Raw genomic sequence first — 17,184 nt, 5'->3', positions numbered from 1 at the left:
GTTTTTGTGGGGGGGGGGGGTGGAACGTTTGGGTTTTTTTTGGGTTTTTTTTGTTTGTTTGTTTAAACTTTGTTAGATCAAAATTTAAGGAGATATCTTATTTTTTCTACCTACAAGAAAAAAAAAAATCCCCGAAGCAAGTATTTGAGTATTTCCCCAGATTTTCAAATACATAAAAGTCAGCAGCTGTTAATATAATGTAAATGTATAAAATATTTCTACTACATTCTGTTCAGTGAGTATAATTTTGAACGCTCTAAAAGCAATTGAACTACATAGGAATGTACTAATGTTGCTTTGAAGTTCAGTCACTGCCATACAACCTGTATCAATACTCATATAGTTATTTACACAATTAATACTCTTTATCACTATTTCCTAATACAAATCTCATCTTTTGTTTACCTCAAGTTGTTCCTTTTGTGTGAAGCCTTTTGTGCTCTTTCCTGTGGAGTGGCCAACAAATGTCATTACTCTAACAACTGGACGGAGCCGGGAAAGCATTTCTGCAATTTCTTGCACGCTATCTCGAAATGATGAGAAGATCATCACTCTGGTACCCACAGTGTCCACAGATGTGCTTTCAGTCGTGATTTGATCTATTTAATTTTAAAAAGCCAGAAGAGCATTTTTATGCATGATTTTAAAATAACTACCAATAAAAAAGGAGAGGTCATCCCACAAGCTATACATTCACAGCTCTCATCTCACTTAATGGGAAGATTTTGTCCAGGTATACTGCATTTGATTTTTTCAAAGACTTTTTCTTTAAAAAAAAATTCATTTTAAAAAAAAAGTCTAAGTAAATAAATAAATAAATAAATAAACAAACAGTAGAGAAAACTGACAATTAGGAGCCTCTCAGCCTATTTAGACCAACCTCCTGGAAAACGTTCCAAGATACACCTGCTCAAACAATTCCTCTTTGGAATCAAAGCAGTATTCTAATTTTGGAGAATTTACACCAACTGTGGCAAGAATGTATTATATCTGAGGTACCTTTACTAATATTACTTTGAAAATCTCAGGTTTGATGGCAAGCGTATTGAAATAAAGTTTAAGATGCCTTCTTCCAAAGAGCCTACAATGTGACATCTAAATCTGCCACTTAAATGCCCAGAGTCAGATGAGGTTAGCAATACATAGCAATAAAAAACACTGTTACCATTAGTCTAGGATTCAGCGTGGTGGAATTAGAGATGTATATTAACTTTCTATGATTTATTGCAGCAAGTTGTCTCTAGTTCTACTGCTTAGGATCCTCATGACAGCAGAAATGTGCAAAACCTTCCCTTAATAGCATAATCTGTTGCTTCTGAATGATCTGTCATCACAACTGGTTATATTTCTCATTCCAATAGCAAAGATAACCTTTCCCTTTTCAAAGAAAAGTGAAAAATAATTGCATTGATACACGGTTTCTTAGCAAGGCGCCTTTGACCAAAACCATGTTCTTTATGTTATACCATCATAGATTTTGTCTTCTGGATACTCAACTTTTTTGGAAAAAAAAAAAAAAAAAAAAAAAAAAAGGGTATCTGCCTTCATGAGCACAAGCGAAAGCTATCTAAGCAACATGCAAGTCTTGAACAGTCAGCTGCTGTTTATCCTATCCAAACACTAAACCAACATGCCCATTACTGCATGCTACAAAGTAAAAACCTAGGATGTTAAAAAAGAGAATCCCTAAAAGGATATAATGAATAACTGAAATTGGCACAGCTTGCATGCATTACCTAGACATACCCTTCAGATGAAATCAAATAGATTTCCAGGAATAAAGATCTCCTCTTTTACACAATTCTCCACAAAGCACCTTTATCTCACTAAACGAAATGTTAGACAAGGAATTAAAATTCTCAAAACTGAACGTGTAAAAAGCTATTTCCCGGAACATACAAAGAACAGTCAGTTGGTGCTTGATAACAGTTTCATGCTATGCCTGTAATTCCAGTATCAAGCTGTTTCTTGAAGTTAAAGCATTAAGTGTAACAGATCAATATATCTATCTATCTATATATCTTTCTGACCAGCTATCAGAAATTTCAGTTTAGTTTTCAGTTGTGCATATCTACATGCAGAAATGCTTTCAGCAGCTTAAGTCAGAAAGGAGAAGCTGAAGCTAACCATCTTGGCCATTTGTTTTTAAGATGAGCCCTGAATTCACAGGTAGATCATGAAGATGGCTGCCTCTGGTCAAAACAAATTTCACTCTTGAGGCTGAGAGCCAAGGAGGTTAGACAAGAGGATCTCCAGAGGTCCCTTCTAACTAGTCGAAATTATTCTATAATATTCTACTGCACTGCTTCAGTAAATTGCAGGCAATATGGGAGGTCATCTGTCAAGTACAGAAACCAGTGCCCAGCAAAGGCCTAGAAACAAAATGGTGAATATGATTCAATATTTTTAGCTAGAAACCAGACAATTGCAACACTGATATAATGTGTTCTACATAATTTGCCATCCTGAGCAGACTGACAAACTACATTTTTCAGAATAAGTGCAGGTTGGATATATCTTACTTACCTGAGTTCATATTATTCTCCTCCACTAACTTCATACTGAATAACATTATTCTATATCTATTTTTAGCATATTCTCATAACTTGAATAGCAGTAATGCTCAGTAGCATCTGTCCCTGTACTGTAAAAAATGTTATACTGCTGCCATTACCTCCTTGACCTTATCCAAAACAAGACTTAGAAAATTCAAGACATTAGCAGCCCATAATCAATCTGACAAGTAATCCAGGTATGGAAGATTAGCTGGGAGAAGCTTATTATGCTGAGCCAACATTTCTTAAGGGCTGGCCAGAATGTTATCTTGCACTTATCCAAATTGCTGGTAAGTGCATTTTGCAAAGCAGGGGCAATAGCTACATGGTCAGGAAGCTCAAACTTAACCTGGTTGATCACTAGTTAGAAATGTTCAGAGTTTGCACAGGCAACTTGGCACTACTCCCACAAGTTCTCATATGAGAGGTTTCATTTCAAATGGAGGAAAAAGAGCTAGTGTTGTTCCTGATATGGCTAATGACAGGTTATTAATACTCTCCTTTTCTGTCTCAAATGTAGGGCTTTTCAAGGAAAACGCTTTGCAGAAGAAGTTATTTGTTTTAAAAATTACACAGGCATGAACACAGTAAATTATGATTTAGGGTAGTTCAGTAATGCATAATTGGAACAAGGCAGAGTTAAGTTCAGGGGGTTTATTTGCTTCTGGTTTTTTTCCCCTAGAGATAATACACACTTGCATGAGTTCCTGAAACAAATGCTGAATGTATTTTCCACTGCTCGCATAATGATTTAGGCTTTTATTTCAGAGCCTTCTGATGGAGCAAAGATACATGCGATTATGTCTGGAATCTTAGTAAGTACTCAAGTTTTTATTGACAGACTCATGACAAATTCTTGTCTGGAGGAGTAAGAAATCAGGACATGGGTGTGTACTCTATTCAGAGTCCAAAACCAGAATTCAGGGTGTAGCTGCTTGCGTACGTGTCAATGTAGAGTTTACTTGCAAGAAACAGGGAGTAAGGGTAGAAATACAGGTTTTGGGTTATTGCTCAAAAGGTATCATCAGAGGCACTATGACACAGTGAATAATAAGGCAAATAAATAAAATCAGTGTCTCACTATTTCCATCAACTGCCCAGTGCATTTGGGTTGGAGATGCATAAGCTTAGAAGATACAATCTGGAGCTTACTACATTCCCTAAATTACTAGAATGCCTGCAACTTTGTGATCAGACTGCAAATTGTAAAGTGCTTTCTGGCCTTGCTTTATACACAAAGATTTCAGGACCAGTTGTTTGTACTTGCTTTCAATTTGACTATATGCATCTAGAGAAGAACTGTGTTCAGGACACTGATTTATATTCGCCATGGCCTTGCCTTGCGTGTTAGTCACGAGGATAAAGGAGGTTCCAGGGATAAGGAGGAAAGAAGTCCAGCAAGAAAACCTAACATAGCTAGCTCAATGTATGACTAGATATTCTATCATAGCTCACCAATTATGCTATAAAAGATTACATATTTCTTCTTGCACGGTTACTGTAATTTTGTATTTATAATGGGAAAGATTTAAAATTGATGCCTACTCACTTCTGAGTTCACACACAGAGACACAAAACAAAATCAAAACACTTGAATATTAATTACGTGTTAGTAATATTAACAGACATGTCTGACCAACATTGCAAGGAAAAACATATCTGATGGGATTCATATGACAGCGAAATCCATGCAAAAGAAGATGGAAGAATATTAAATATGAAACTTAGTTAAAGGAAGTCTAGTACAGAATACAGAATTTGAAAACAAAAGGCAATAGCTTAGACAGATGTGTTACAGGAAACAAGACAGAGGCATGGAGGGAGGCAGGGAGGACAGAGAGAAGTGTGGATGGAAGGGAGGGGGGAGAAGAAACGTAATTTGATTAAATACATTTAGACATATTATAAACTAACAAAAACAGACATGATGAAACTTGAAGTTGCCTCCTAGAATGTAGCAGTCACTTAATGTATTCTGAGAATCAAGCCTCTAATATAAAAAAAAAAAAAAAAAACCCAAAAAAACCACACCAAAAAACCCAAAACCAAACCACAAAAAGGAATGGCAAGTCAGAAATTATCCCAACTTCATAGAGCACAAAGATCCAAACAGACAAGGAAAAAAGTGAAGTTGAAAAAAAAAAAAAAAAAAAAAAAAAATTGTTACCAATGTCATCATTCCAAAAGCAACAACCGGATCAAGAAACTGAAACTTCCTAAAACCAGAAACGTCTGAATGATTCAGAATATTTTGCTGCTTAATCTCATGCTACTGTGGGACATATTTTTGTTCTCCCTTTCAGTCAAGATGAAAAAGAATGGAGAAAGATGAATGTAATTGAAGGTTTTAAACTTCAAATCGATGCCTCAGAGTTTGTCATTCTTCGCAACAGGCTGGATATCAAAACTTTTACCCTTAAGCTCCATAAATATTTTGCATATAACTTTGCAGGAGGTAATGGTAGCACTGCACTGAGAGATGGTTTCCAGAACAAATTCTGTGACTATGAAGATCAAGAGACATAGTAGCACTAGGAATGAGTTTACTATCACTGTTTTACTAAACTGTTAGAACAGTTTATATCAAATTAATAATGATAACTTACAGAATGTTTTTTCTTAAAGAAATATTATGGTATAGTCCTCCTAAAGAGGACTTTTCCACACAGAAGATATATAAACATACAAAACAATAAAGAAGCACTTGAACAAATTAAGAAATAAATCAGTAGGATATTACTTGTTTTCGTCCTCGGGTTCAACTGTTCAGATACTTTTTCTTTTGAGTTGTTAGTACTTACCAGAACATCCCTTTTTCCAGGATTTGAAGTGTTGTATTACAATTTCCTCCAATTTCCTTAATTTTGGATGGCTGTAGATAAATTCCTTTTTATTTTCAAACACTAAAAAGGAAATAAAGCAATTAAAGATGTAAGTAAAAACAAAAATTAATTCTCCAAGTCAGACATACAAATTCCTGACACTAGTTCTAATTGCATTCACCTAAACAAACTAGTAAATTACTTACAGAAGCACATTTGTTAAACCCAGTTTTTGAGCAAGTGATGTTACTGTCACACTGTAAAAGATATATAGTCAAACAGTAATATTTTAACCTTCCATTTTAAATCAAATTAAAAACTTCAAACATACCTTCTTTGAAGGTAGCTAAAACCACCTAGAGAAGATAGATAGATAGATAAGAGTCTGGGGAAAAAATCTGGCATAAAGAATACTAGCCGAGTGTATCACAGTGAATAGCTTCCTGCATCTACAAACTATGTAGAGCTATCTACTGTTTCATTTAAACAGAAAGTAAATATTCTGTCCCTAAAAGGGAAATACTTACCTGTTTTACTCTTGTAAACATTTCCATTCAGTGAAGGCAGAGATGTGTCTGAAAACATGTCTCTAAGCTGCTGATACAGCTTCATGAAGTCCTCATTACGACCAAGTTCATTCTTCGTACGGGTTAACCCTTTGTAAAAAGTTGAAATACCTTAGTATTTAATCTCTGGAGTGAATATAATTTTTGCTATCCAAAAGACAAGCTTTCTCAAAAGTAGCAAGCTCCTTTCAAGAGCTATAAGATACACACTAGCTTTAGGAAATGTAATAAACATTGTTCAGCATCAGTATTTTTTCAGGGAAGATGGCATTATGGAATTTAAACATGAAAACATGAATTTAAACATGAAAAACATATGTGTAGACAGAAGCCTGGTCCTGTGGGTAAACGAAAAAGTTTTACATCAACCATTTAGCACCAAAAGCCGTTCAATCCAAAAACGATGATAGTGGTGAGACACTGGAACAGGTTGCCCAGAGAAGTCACAGACACCCCATCACAGGAAGTGTTCAAGGTCAGGTTCGATGGGGCTTTGAACAACCTGATCTAATTGAAGATGTCCCTGCTCATTGGGGGGGGGGGGGGGGGGGGGGGGGACTAGATGGTCTTGAAAGGTCCCTTCCAACCCAAACCATCCTATGAGTCTGGGATTCTATGAAATGCTGCCAGTTACTCAAAGAGAAGGGAACCTAGACTAAAAGCTAAAATTAAGAAGTTTCTTGAATGATATTATGTCAATGTTGAAAAGAATTTTGTTCTACTCAAACCAGAAACCAAACTTACCAGAACACCAGTACAGAAGACCTATTTATTAGAACTATTTTCCATCAGTCATTTTTCAATAGCAGACAGGGATTTAAGGAATATGAGAAACTAGGAAATACACGAAATGCTCTCCAGTGACTAGGTCTAACAGCACTATACCACCAGAAATGTAAAAGTCTGCACATGCTAAAGTAATAGATTGTAAAAATGTCAAAAGCACAAAATTAATGAGCAATTATTAGCACATGCATACTCTAAAAATATATTCTATAGATACTCTGTAACATGAAGCATGCACTGTACATTTTTGGTTCAGACGTAGGACGAAGCAGTGTCATTTTAACTAAGCAGTGTTGTAGGCGAACTAGCTTTTGTAAGTTACCACACAGTTACACAGCTAAGTGTAAACCAAAATGAAGCAGGAAACCCGAGAACCACACCATGGGGTAATCTGAACAGCTGGAACCTTCCCCTCCCACATCCAGTGTTTAAAAGAAATTTGCAGTTGGACTGACATTGCTATGTTGAAATTTGTTCCCTCAAAAAAAGATGTCAGTACCAAACCAGGTCTTCCAGATAGCAGTGATGACCCAACAGGTCTAAAAATGACTGTGGAGAGTTGCAGAAGACTCACAATAGTCAGTGATAGAATTAGGAAATAAACTGAGGCCAGAACAGAAAACATTATTGCATCACTGTATGAATTCATGCTGTATCCACATCTGGAATAGTGTGCACAGTTCTCATCCTCTCATTTTCTCAAATGAGAAGAGGTACAGAGAAACTCAGTAACAACTTTATACTTTGCTTAGTGAGCATGGAAGATGTTGCACAGCTGGAATAGAACTTCTAGTGTGATGTGTCTAAATCTGACACTTAAAACTCATGCACGTGAGTTTTGCTATGGTGGGAGGAATTGCTTTACAAGACCAAACGATTTCTCAGTTTAAATTGTTTGATGGTTATTCTCTGTCTCTCCAGAGATATTACTGCCACTTACTCTGAGTTCTCTTTGTGCCTTACTGTTTTCAGAACTGCTACCATATAAACACATTTGCTTTCCCAAATATACTCTATCTTTAACATTGTGCTAACATATTTCCAATAGGGATGAAGGGGAACAAAATAGCAATTACATTTGCAACCCATCCATTATATAAACCATTTTGTGCAAAACTAGCCATACAGATGGGGTAAATTAGATGAGGAGGAGTGGAGACAAAAGGAAGGATATTTCTAAAGACATTTCACCTTTTGAACCATCCATAATTCCACAAAGGTAGATAAATAATGACCGTACTCCCATTTGCAGCAGCAGCTCATAACCATGATATAAACTGATACAAAGTGCAAAATCTCCTTCAATTATGCCTTGATGTATTCCCTGCGAAAACAAAACAAACTCATCATTAAATTAGGAAGTCAATAAGCAGCAGAATCATACTGCAATTCTTCTGACAAAGATAAGATTGACATCTGAGAAACAGAGCCAAAGCACAAACTGATGCACAGTTAGTAGTCTGTCTATCAAAACCTTCAGGAAACAGGTTACACAATTCTTAATGATCAATGAAGGCAATCTCTTTCCACCTCCAAGATGATCTCCAAAATACCTGTATTATCTTCCAGGATTAGCTCATTACTTTCTGATGCAGCAACACTCAAAATCTGACAGCTGAACTATCCATCAGTGTTTGGCAAAACAAGAGATTTCTGGCACATCTACCCAAGCTACAAAATTTAAGTCAGGAAAGTTGGCTTGCCTACTGTGAAGTGTATTTCCCATTGTTCTTTTTAAGTGACACAGTCTTTTTTTTTTCTTTTTAAAGTAATATTCTTTTTTAAGTTTGCAAAATTTGAACATTCCATGACAATTTACAGAAAAATAGGAACACTAATGTAGTTTTGAGGGGAAAGTGTAAATTCGGCAGTCAGTAATTACAATCTAAGTTCTCAAAACAATTTCAGTTTGGAAATTGAGTTCTTCATCTTTTCCTTAACTTTCCTATATTAGCATCAAGAAATGTGGAACAAGTAGGCTTATTTCATTCCAAGACTAAAAATATAATTGTTACAAAGGAAATCTAACATAAAACGTATCAGGAAACTTTGTATGGTGTGGTATATTATTATTTATTCACTGCTTCAATAAAGTGAAATAAATAAAGACATTTACCCCATTTTGTGAAGAAGGATTTTTTCTATATTGGTCTCTTGCTAGAATTATCTGGTACTTTGTAAGTCTGGGAATATCCCGCCTTGCTAAAACTCCTATTTTAATCAGGCGTCCAGCAAATGTTTCTAGCACCTGCAAAGAAAACACAGAAGTATAAAAAAGATGTGAAGGTATGTGTATTTAGCCCTTTGAAGTAGTTTTATTTTTACAGATCTTGCACAACAGAACATAAGCAGCTCATTCATTTTATTTGAAACATAGCATTTTTCAAAACAAACTGTAGTGATTTCTGAATAATTTGTTACTGTACCAGATGACAAGCTGGTGCTCTCCCTCACCGAAAGGTTCTCCATTATCAGAATGTTTCTAGGCTAATTTATAAAATTTTTTCTAAAGCCTGCAGAATTTTTACAACTTGGTTCCCTGAAGATTTGTGCCCACCACCCTACAGACAAACACCCTCCTGCCCCAAGATAAACCCATACCCATCAAATAACTGAGAAGTGGAAATACACACTGTGCTTTTGTAATCGCACAAGTACTGACTGAGCAGAGAGGAAACGAAATGGGATGGGTAATCAGCTACTGAACTCATGCTGCAGCTCCCTCTCTTACTGGTAACCCTAACTTCAATGGCATTTTAGTCTCAGGAAAACTTGTATTCAGCTTTGAGAACTCTAAATTACCACAGACAGAAGACTAGCCAACAGGTTAGAAAGTTGTGTGTGGAAGGGATGGGAGTCGGGAGACGTGAACAGAGAGGAATGAGCATCCAGCAGATGGGCCCAGCACAGCAGCGTGCCCCATTTCCTTCGGAAACCACGCCAAAAGACAATTTGTTTTTATGCATCACATGTACCTGCTTTCCACATTGGTGAAACAAGGGAACTGACCTGCACTAATTCATCTTAATCCTGTTTTTCCTCTTTGTTTCTCAGCCTTAGGTGGTCATGATTTTTTTCACAGACTTAGCTTTGCATGAGCGCTAACTCTGTAATAATTGGAGTAATCAGATTTGTTCTATAAAAATTACTTACAATCTGTTGGCCCACTTGGCTAGTAGCACCAAAAACATCTTAGCGCACAATAACAAGCTTCTCCAAAGGCAGTCTTGACTTAGTTTGATAGCAGATAGTTCCCAATAGCTGCTTACATGCATCCAGCGTTTCCCAAGTTTTCTAGGCATTTTAACAGCAGTTCAGCTGAACTGCACTGAGAAGGCTATAGCATAACAAAAGCCTAATGCCTTTACTGCTGTTCTTTCAGCCCACTGAAAATCAAATCCAACTGAACCAATAAAAACAGGTCTAACTTTCAGGCCTCAAACAATACTGATCTAACTAAGTAAGTTTTCAGTTTGTGAAAACAAAATGCCCTAACAGGAAAAGAAAGTCAACTGTAAAAGTGCAGTGCATGTTTATGCACTAAGTAACAACACTCCATTTGTCCTCTTCACACATCTAGCATATGCTGGGTTTTTAGAGCCTGTTAGGATGCGTAAGTATAATTAACAGCACACTCTACTCATACCTTGTCAAGGCACTGGCAGCTTAGTTTAACAACTTTTCTCTGCTTGTTTTGATTATCTTTATACTTTGGTATTCCTTTAGCTTCTTACTCTGTGTACAGTGCCTATGTGGCATTAAGTGACAAATCCTGAGAAAAGGGATGGCAATAATTGCCATTGTCAACTACAGAGGCGTTAATCCCCCAAAGAATCAAAAACGCAAAGAGAACTTTGGAAGGGTGAAGGAAAACTTGTGAAAGCACCAGCCAAACTGGGGAAACAATGTGCTGGGGAATTTCCACACTGTCCGCTCCTTGCCTGCAGGTCTTTCAAAAACAGCTAGCTGGAGTCAGGAGGCTAAGCAGATTATAACAGATAAAGGCTTTTGAGAAATAATAGAAACAAAGCCTAAATTCTGAATGCTCTGGTGCATCTTAGGGTCCTCCTCTTCCCTAGTCTGGGCCTTCAGACTGGGATACCACGCTCAGGCAGCTTGCTGCTTTTGATCACAGGAACCCAGCTTGGCTGATCCGCGATGCCCACAGGAGCAGCTGGGAGGCCTCCAGGAGCAGCTCCGAAGGCAGGACGGTGGTGAGGAGCACTGCCTGTTCACGTCTCTTGCAGGAGTTGATGTCAGACCAGCTCTGTGGACTGAACATCCATCTGCGGCCACAGAGCCCCCAGGCACTTCAAAACCCTGTCTTCAGGTTTGCCTTGACCTGCAGGTAAAGTACCTAAAGGGGCCTACAAGAAAGCCAGAGAGGGACTTTTTACAAGGGCAAGGGCATGTAGTGATAGGACAAGGGGTAATGGCTTTAAACTGGAAGAGGGTAGAGTTAGATTAGATGTAAGGAAGAAGTTCTTCACTGTGAGGGTGGCGAGGCACAGAACAGGTTGCCCAGAGAAGTTGTGGATGCCCCATCCCTGGCAGTGTTCAAGGTCGGGCTGGATGGGGCTTTGGGCAACCTGGTCTAGTGGAAGGTGTCCCTGCCATGGCAGGGGAGTTGGAACTGGATGATCTTTAAGTTCTCTTCCAACCCAAACCATTCTAGGATTCTATGATACAGGCAGACAGGGACACTGCCTCACACGGCTCCCCAAGCAAAGTAAAGCACAGTCAAGAGACTCCATCCCGAATCATTCCTTCTAATTAAAACTAATGGATTAATTAGATCAAATAAACCACTAACACCACTAACAACAACTAAACACCAATTGGAAACCACAATATTGCTAGGAATTTCTGGAGGAAGGGCGGGGGGGGGAGGAGGAAATCAAATTATCTTTTCTTAAAATGCAGTCAAACATTCACCAAGCCACTTGGAAGTCTAAATGCACAAGAAATTAATTTCTCATATTTGGTTTAGTTTTAAGCATTTAAAATTCAAAACTTTGTCTTTTACCAAATAGTTTGTTATTGTTATGTTGTTTTTAGATCTGGCCTGTATCTGACAAGTCACTTTAAAAGGACAGAGACAGAAATGTCTGTGCCAGCTTATAAAAAAAGGTGTCTAAAAAAAATATAAATTAAAAATGTCGACCATGCAAGGGATAACTCACTGCTTTTTATTTTAATGGGATACCACTGAAATAACATTTTACCTTCCTATTAAACCCTAAACAGCTGGACATGAGGACACTGGAAATGCTGAAGATCAAGCTTAAACTATGTCTCAAATAGTGGAAATGGAGTCACTCTCTGAACACAGACATGTTTCTCTAGAAAAGAAATTAATGTTTTCATTAAAAAGTAATGCCCATGTAAGTATAGTATTTCAGCACTGGTTTATTATCTCCTATACTTGTTGCATGATTTTTTTAAAAAGAAATTTCCATTACATGTACTTTTATGTCTCATCCCTTGACCTACTTTATAACATGTAAGAAAATTACATTGTCACTGTTTGCTCAATGTACACCCCTGCCTGATTTAATCAGCTTCTGCAAAACAAACCAAGGAAGACTATTATGAAAGACAGCAGGATCCAGTCACCTGGAGCTTCAAAACTAATAAGGAACAGTAAACATAACCTACTTAGAAGAGATACAGAAACAAGCACTACTCAGAGTGATTACATTTATCTTGCTTCCATACCTTTATTTTTAATTAAAAAGATAATACTTCTGGGAATTCTTCTCAATCTTTCCAAAACATTTAAGTGTTATGTTACCCATTAAAAAACAGAACTGTAGAATTAATTTAAAGTAATTGCTTACTAGGACTCATGGCTTTTTCTAGCTAACTAAATTGAGTTCAAAAAGGTGACAGATTTACTACCAATACATAAAAGACAACTGGTAAAGCTATCCCATAGTGCACTAAACTTGCCATGAGCATAAAGGTTTTTGCTGAACGAGGTATCTTCTGCAGCAAATCACACTGATTTTTTTGAAGCTTGTACCTGAGGTTAGCTTAAGATCTGCCATTTGGAGCTACAAAGGACTACCATGTGTATTACAAGCAGAACTGGCAAGGCAAAGAACCGTTACTATTTCAGCTACACCTCACTAAAACCTGCTATTAACCTGTTTTCTCTTGGCACAATATAAAACAAAGGCTCTAAACAGGTGACCTGGCCTAGTTATTTTACTGTGGATTTGCAAGCATTCTTTACCAAAGAAAAACAAGAAATCTGCCACACATAAATAACTGTAGTGCATTTCTGTCAGAGTACAGAAGGCAGGGTTTGAGAGAAACCACCCACTAAGTAGATTGTATCTTCACAAAAGAAAAACTCTAAAGGTCCACTTCTATCCAGAGGAAAGGTGAAGTGCCAGGAAGCTCTCCACAGCACTCCCAGCCTCAACTGACAGACCTGACCAGGTTTATACAGTCACACTGCCCTTAAATAGAGCTGCCATCTCCCTTCATCTCCTTCCCCTGCTCTCCCAACTCAGCCAGCTCCAGCATTTTCAATGCCCAACATGCCACAGACCCCTTCCAAACATGCTGGGGCAGATGCAGAATTGGTGTGCAAGAAAATGAGACTACGTTGGCTGTCGGTGAGGTAATGTCACACCTAGAGCTGTGCAGGAGTGTTAACGTGACCCACCGACACGCTGGTCTGCCTTAACAAGGGACCACTACAGCCAGGAGCAGGGAAGTAGCACAAGCAGCTCCAGAACACAAATCCAGATTTTTGTTGTGGTCACGAACCACATGGACATCACGCTGCTCCTGCTCTCTGCTCCAGATTTTCAAAGGTTCAAGAAAGAGAGCGAAGGAAGACAAGAAAGGGAAAGAGGAGACTTATTCCAGGCTCTGGCCCCACCACCCACAGCTGGAAAGCCAGCTTAGAAGGTGTATTTATCAGAAGTCTTCACAATAGAGTTGTGATCATACTGTCCTGGGGGAGAGCAAACCGATTTTGGAGGAAGGTATGAAATCAACCAAGCCCTTCTAGAGCTCTAGGGAGCAGCAGCTCCAGTGAAGGTTAGATGAAGATCTAGAGCATTCATTGCTTTGTTTTAGGGCTGAAACTAGAAAGGTTTGGGTTTCACAAAGTGTGCTACCTTAAGAAGTGTCAGTGCAGTAACATAATGTTCCTAAAAGTAACTTCCAGGAGGACATCCCAGGAACAAACCATGTTTAGTGTCTGCCAACTGTAACTCCAGGTTGAGTGACTGAGTCTTTAGACTCCATCAAAAAAGAAAGTAGCCGGAGCCATGAAGTCCAGTGGTGATCAGAGAACCGGACAGCCTCGTGGCCATAGGAGCACGTCTCACGGATGAGCTAGGGCAGCTTACACATATCCTTTACCCGACTGTAAAGAAACTTTTCAGGCACATGGAGTACATAAAGTTTATGTACAGAGTGAGAACAGTTTATTGTAACATTTGATGAAGCCTCTCAATGCATAGTGTAGTACATCAAAGAAGGGAAGGAGGACAATTATTAACAGAAAAGAATGTGGGTTTATGACAGAGAAGGCAACTGAGAAAGGCATTTGGAGCCATGACGAGTGCTCAGTTTTAGTTATTCTCCCTGTAAAACTTCAGAGTCATGACAAACAAACTCTAAACACGAGAGAGAAAAGTGTTATTTTGTGCAAGCTTTCTACTGACATTTTCTTACCTTTCCAATACTGAAAATAAAGCAACAGGGACACAGCAGGGTACAGTGTTTTTAAGCTGATCTTATAATTCTCCAAAACCAATACTGATCAACCTAGTAATGATCTTGGTGCCTCTGAAAGTTTTGTTGTCAAGTTTATATTAACTCATTCAGACACTTCACAGTCTTCCCACTCTCCAGGGATCTGTTACACATTGAACATATACCCTTCCTCCCTGGAAACTAGTATTCACCAAAAAGATAGAATAGTTTGTCCTCTTCTAGCATCTTGTCTTTTCTCCTGTTACAGCATTTTTCTTTTCTTAAAAGTTACAAAAAAAGAAGGCCTACAGTTTTTACTTTTCAATTAATTTCAAGGAGAACATTTTTTCTCTTTTACTTGAGAAGTTATAAGAGAGAAGTGGCTTTTCTATATAATCCGCCATTCAGTAAATGTCATTACTTTGCCATGGGACCAAAAGAAGCATCCTACTGAGGATGTTTCATATCCTCAGTTTGCAAGGCTGAACATTTGTTTTTCTTTTACATTCAGAGATACAACCTGGCAGGAAAGCACCAAGAATACAGTACTACCAAAACCCTATTATCTCAAGAGTGACTGTTCATTAGCCAACAGTCACACCCAAAGTGAACAAGTTGGGGGGAAAAAAGCCAAATACAACAAAAATCAGCTTTGTTCAACTCCAGTAGCAATCAGTTACTCTATTATCTGAGCTCATAGCAGCGTCTATACACAGCCCATGATACATCTTCAGTACTCTATCAAATGTAGCCCTTTGTATATAATTACTAAGCACATCATAAACCAAAGACAAATAAAATACACATGCAGTAATTTGTGCAGGTGGATCTTTAAAACAGAATCTTAAGCTCCTACCAGCCTCTTTCTCACAGGCAGCCAGTCAATACTCAGTGGCATTTCTCACAAACAGAGAAATTTAGCTGTGATTTTAGACAATTTTTCTGGTTGTTGTTTTTTGGGGTTTTTTTTCCCCATCTCCAGCAACAACGCTTAGCAATCCTTTAAACAGAGTAATTTCATTTAAGCAACCATTTATTCTCATAATTAAGTCTTGAACAAAAGAGTTGGGACTGTTTTCTGTGAGAAAGTGTCAGAATTACTTACGCAGGATAGGCAGAGGAAGAGCCTCTACACATTGCCTCAAAAAGTCGGCTCTTCTCAAGAATAATGGTTTCCTGGAAGAAATCTCCAAGAGCCAGGATGCCCCCACTTGGTAGTAATAATCCAAGTTCCAAAATCACAGGGAAAATTCCTTACCCACAAAACTGCAGTCAGTGTTTGTACTGCACTGAAATGTAGTTTAACACACTACCTGTGATGTGGATCGTTTCATGTGCCTTACTTCAAGGTACCTACCCACAGCAGTGTAGCTGCCCCACCTTTGTGAGGAAGATCTGATAACTGTCCCAAAATACAGTCCATTTCAGCACATTTTCAATGAAACTTGAGGTTCTGTACACTAGGTAGTTGACCATGAAATCAAATCATCAGACAACCAAACACCACCTCCTACATTTGTCAAGGATTTGCCTTCTCAGTGAATTTCACATCAGAGAAGAGTCTGTGATGCTGATGTCCACAACTAAGAGGCCAAACATCCTCACAGTGGAACTATCTACTTCACTTACTGCAACAAGTGCATTCCACTTTTCTGGAGGGAAAAAAAAAAAAAAAAAGCTAAATTCACTAGGAAAGAACTGAAGAACTGTTCTCTCAGGACATTCCCACTGGCAGTTGTTCTTCCGTTTGCAAATTCTCCAAGAAACAACAGTCCTTGGCTGGTCAGCTTTTACAGAAACACTTGATAGGAACAGCAGGATTTCAGTCTGTATTGTCAGAAGTACACAGACAGGACTTGCACATCTCTGGTTATTAAGGCAATTGATACTTCATTGTCACACCAAGATTGGCCCCTGGGTTAGCTAACCAAAGCTGAGCCTGAGAGAAAGATACTGATCAGAAAAAAAAGGGGGGGGGGCAGGGAATTAAGCATCACATCACAGAGTCAACAGTTATATCCCCAACCTTTGGTCTCTTCCTGCAAGCATCTCAACAGTGTATGGGAGAGGACTATTTTGCTATTTTTCTAAAATTCTAAAAGCCCAGAGGTTCCCCTTTCCTGCCCGTGCAAAAAGGACCGCAACACTCATTTCACATTAAAGTTGGAATGAGAGACAACTACAAGTAGAACAATATGCTCCACACATACCCCTGACTCAAATTCAGATCCTGCTTTAATTGTCATAGCCATCCCCATAACAGGTCTGCTCATCTACCTTTCTCATAAAGGCTTGCCTCAGCAATGGCAAAATTGTGCAGCTGTCAACTTCCAAAGCTGGACTTTCAGTAACAAAATGAGCCATGGCTTTTGCACTCCTAACTGGAGCCACTTTGGAATGACCTTGCAGACACCCCTGAATAAAATGAAAGATCTGCCTTTCAAGCGCAGTTTGAAAATATTAAAAGAGAGTTGCAATAAAGAAGGACTAACAGGAGATGAAGAGCAGTGGGGAAAAAAGATGATGAAGAGAATAGCTAGGAAAGAGAGCCCGAGTTAACAGCGAGAAGACATACGAAAGACAAACTTCTTTAAAACCTATACTGCTTGCATCCTACAGCGCCGGGTGAAGCTACAGCGCATCAGGACTGCTAGCAAAGTGGCGCCGGCTCTGCGCAGGGACCCTCTCCGGAGCTCCGCCAGCCCGAACCGCCCGCCCCCGGCACTGCCCCGGCGG

At 38.6% G+C, this 17,184-nt stretch overlaps 1 protein-coding gene across 1 annotated transcript in view; it reads right to left on the bottom strand.

The window, feature by feature from the left end:
• Positions 1 to 17,184, bottom strand: part of FANCM (Fanconi anemia, complementation group M) — a 78,610-nt gene that overhangs the window by 40,454 nt on the left and 20,972 nt on the right. Inside the window, exons 5-9 of the mRNA XM_010579850.1 lie at positions 8,846 to 8,977; positions 7,921 to 8,053; positions 5,905 to 6,033; positions 5,357 to 5,458; positions 406 to 599 (exon numbers count right to left, since the gene is read on the bottom strand). Coding sequence (XP_010578152.1) covers positions 406 to 599; positions 5,357 to 5,458; positions 5,905 to 6,033; positions 7,921 to 8,053; positions 8,846 to 8,977 — 690 coding nt within the window. The remainder of the gene's footprint in view (positions 1 to 405; positions 600 to 5,356; positions 5,459 to 5,904; positions 6,034 to 7,920; positions 8,054 to 8,845; positions 8,978 to 17,184) is intronic.

This window comes from Haliaeetus leucocephalus, unplaced genomic scaffold (genome assembly GCF_000737465.1).
Source record: "Haliaeetus leucocephalus isolate CR32 unplaced genomic scaffold, Haliaeetus_leucocephalus-4.0 Scaffold678, whole genome shotgun sequence".
NCBI lineage: Eukaryota > Metazoa > Chordata > Aves > Accipitriformes > Accipitridae > Haliaeetus > Haliaeetus leucocephalus.
This window is presented reverse-complemented; position numbering and strand designations above follow the sequence as displayed.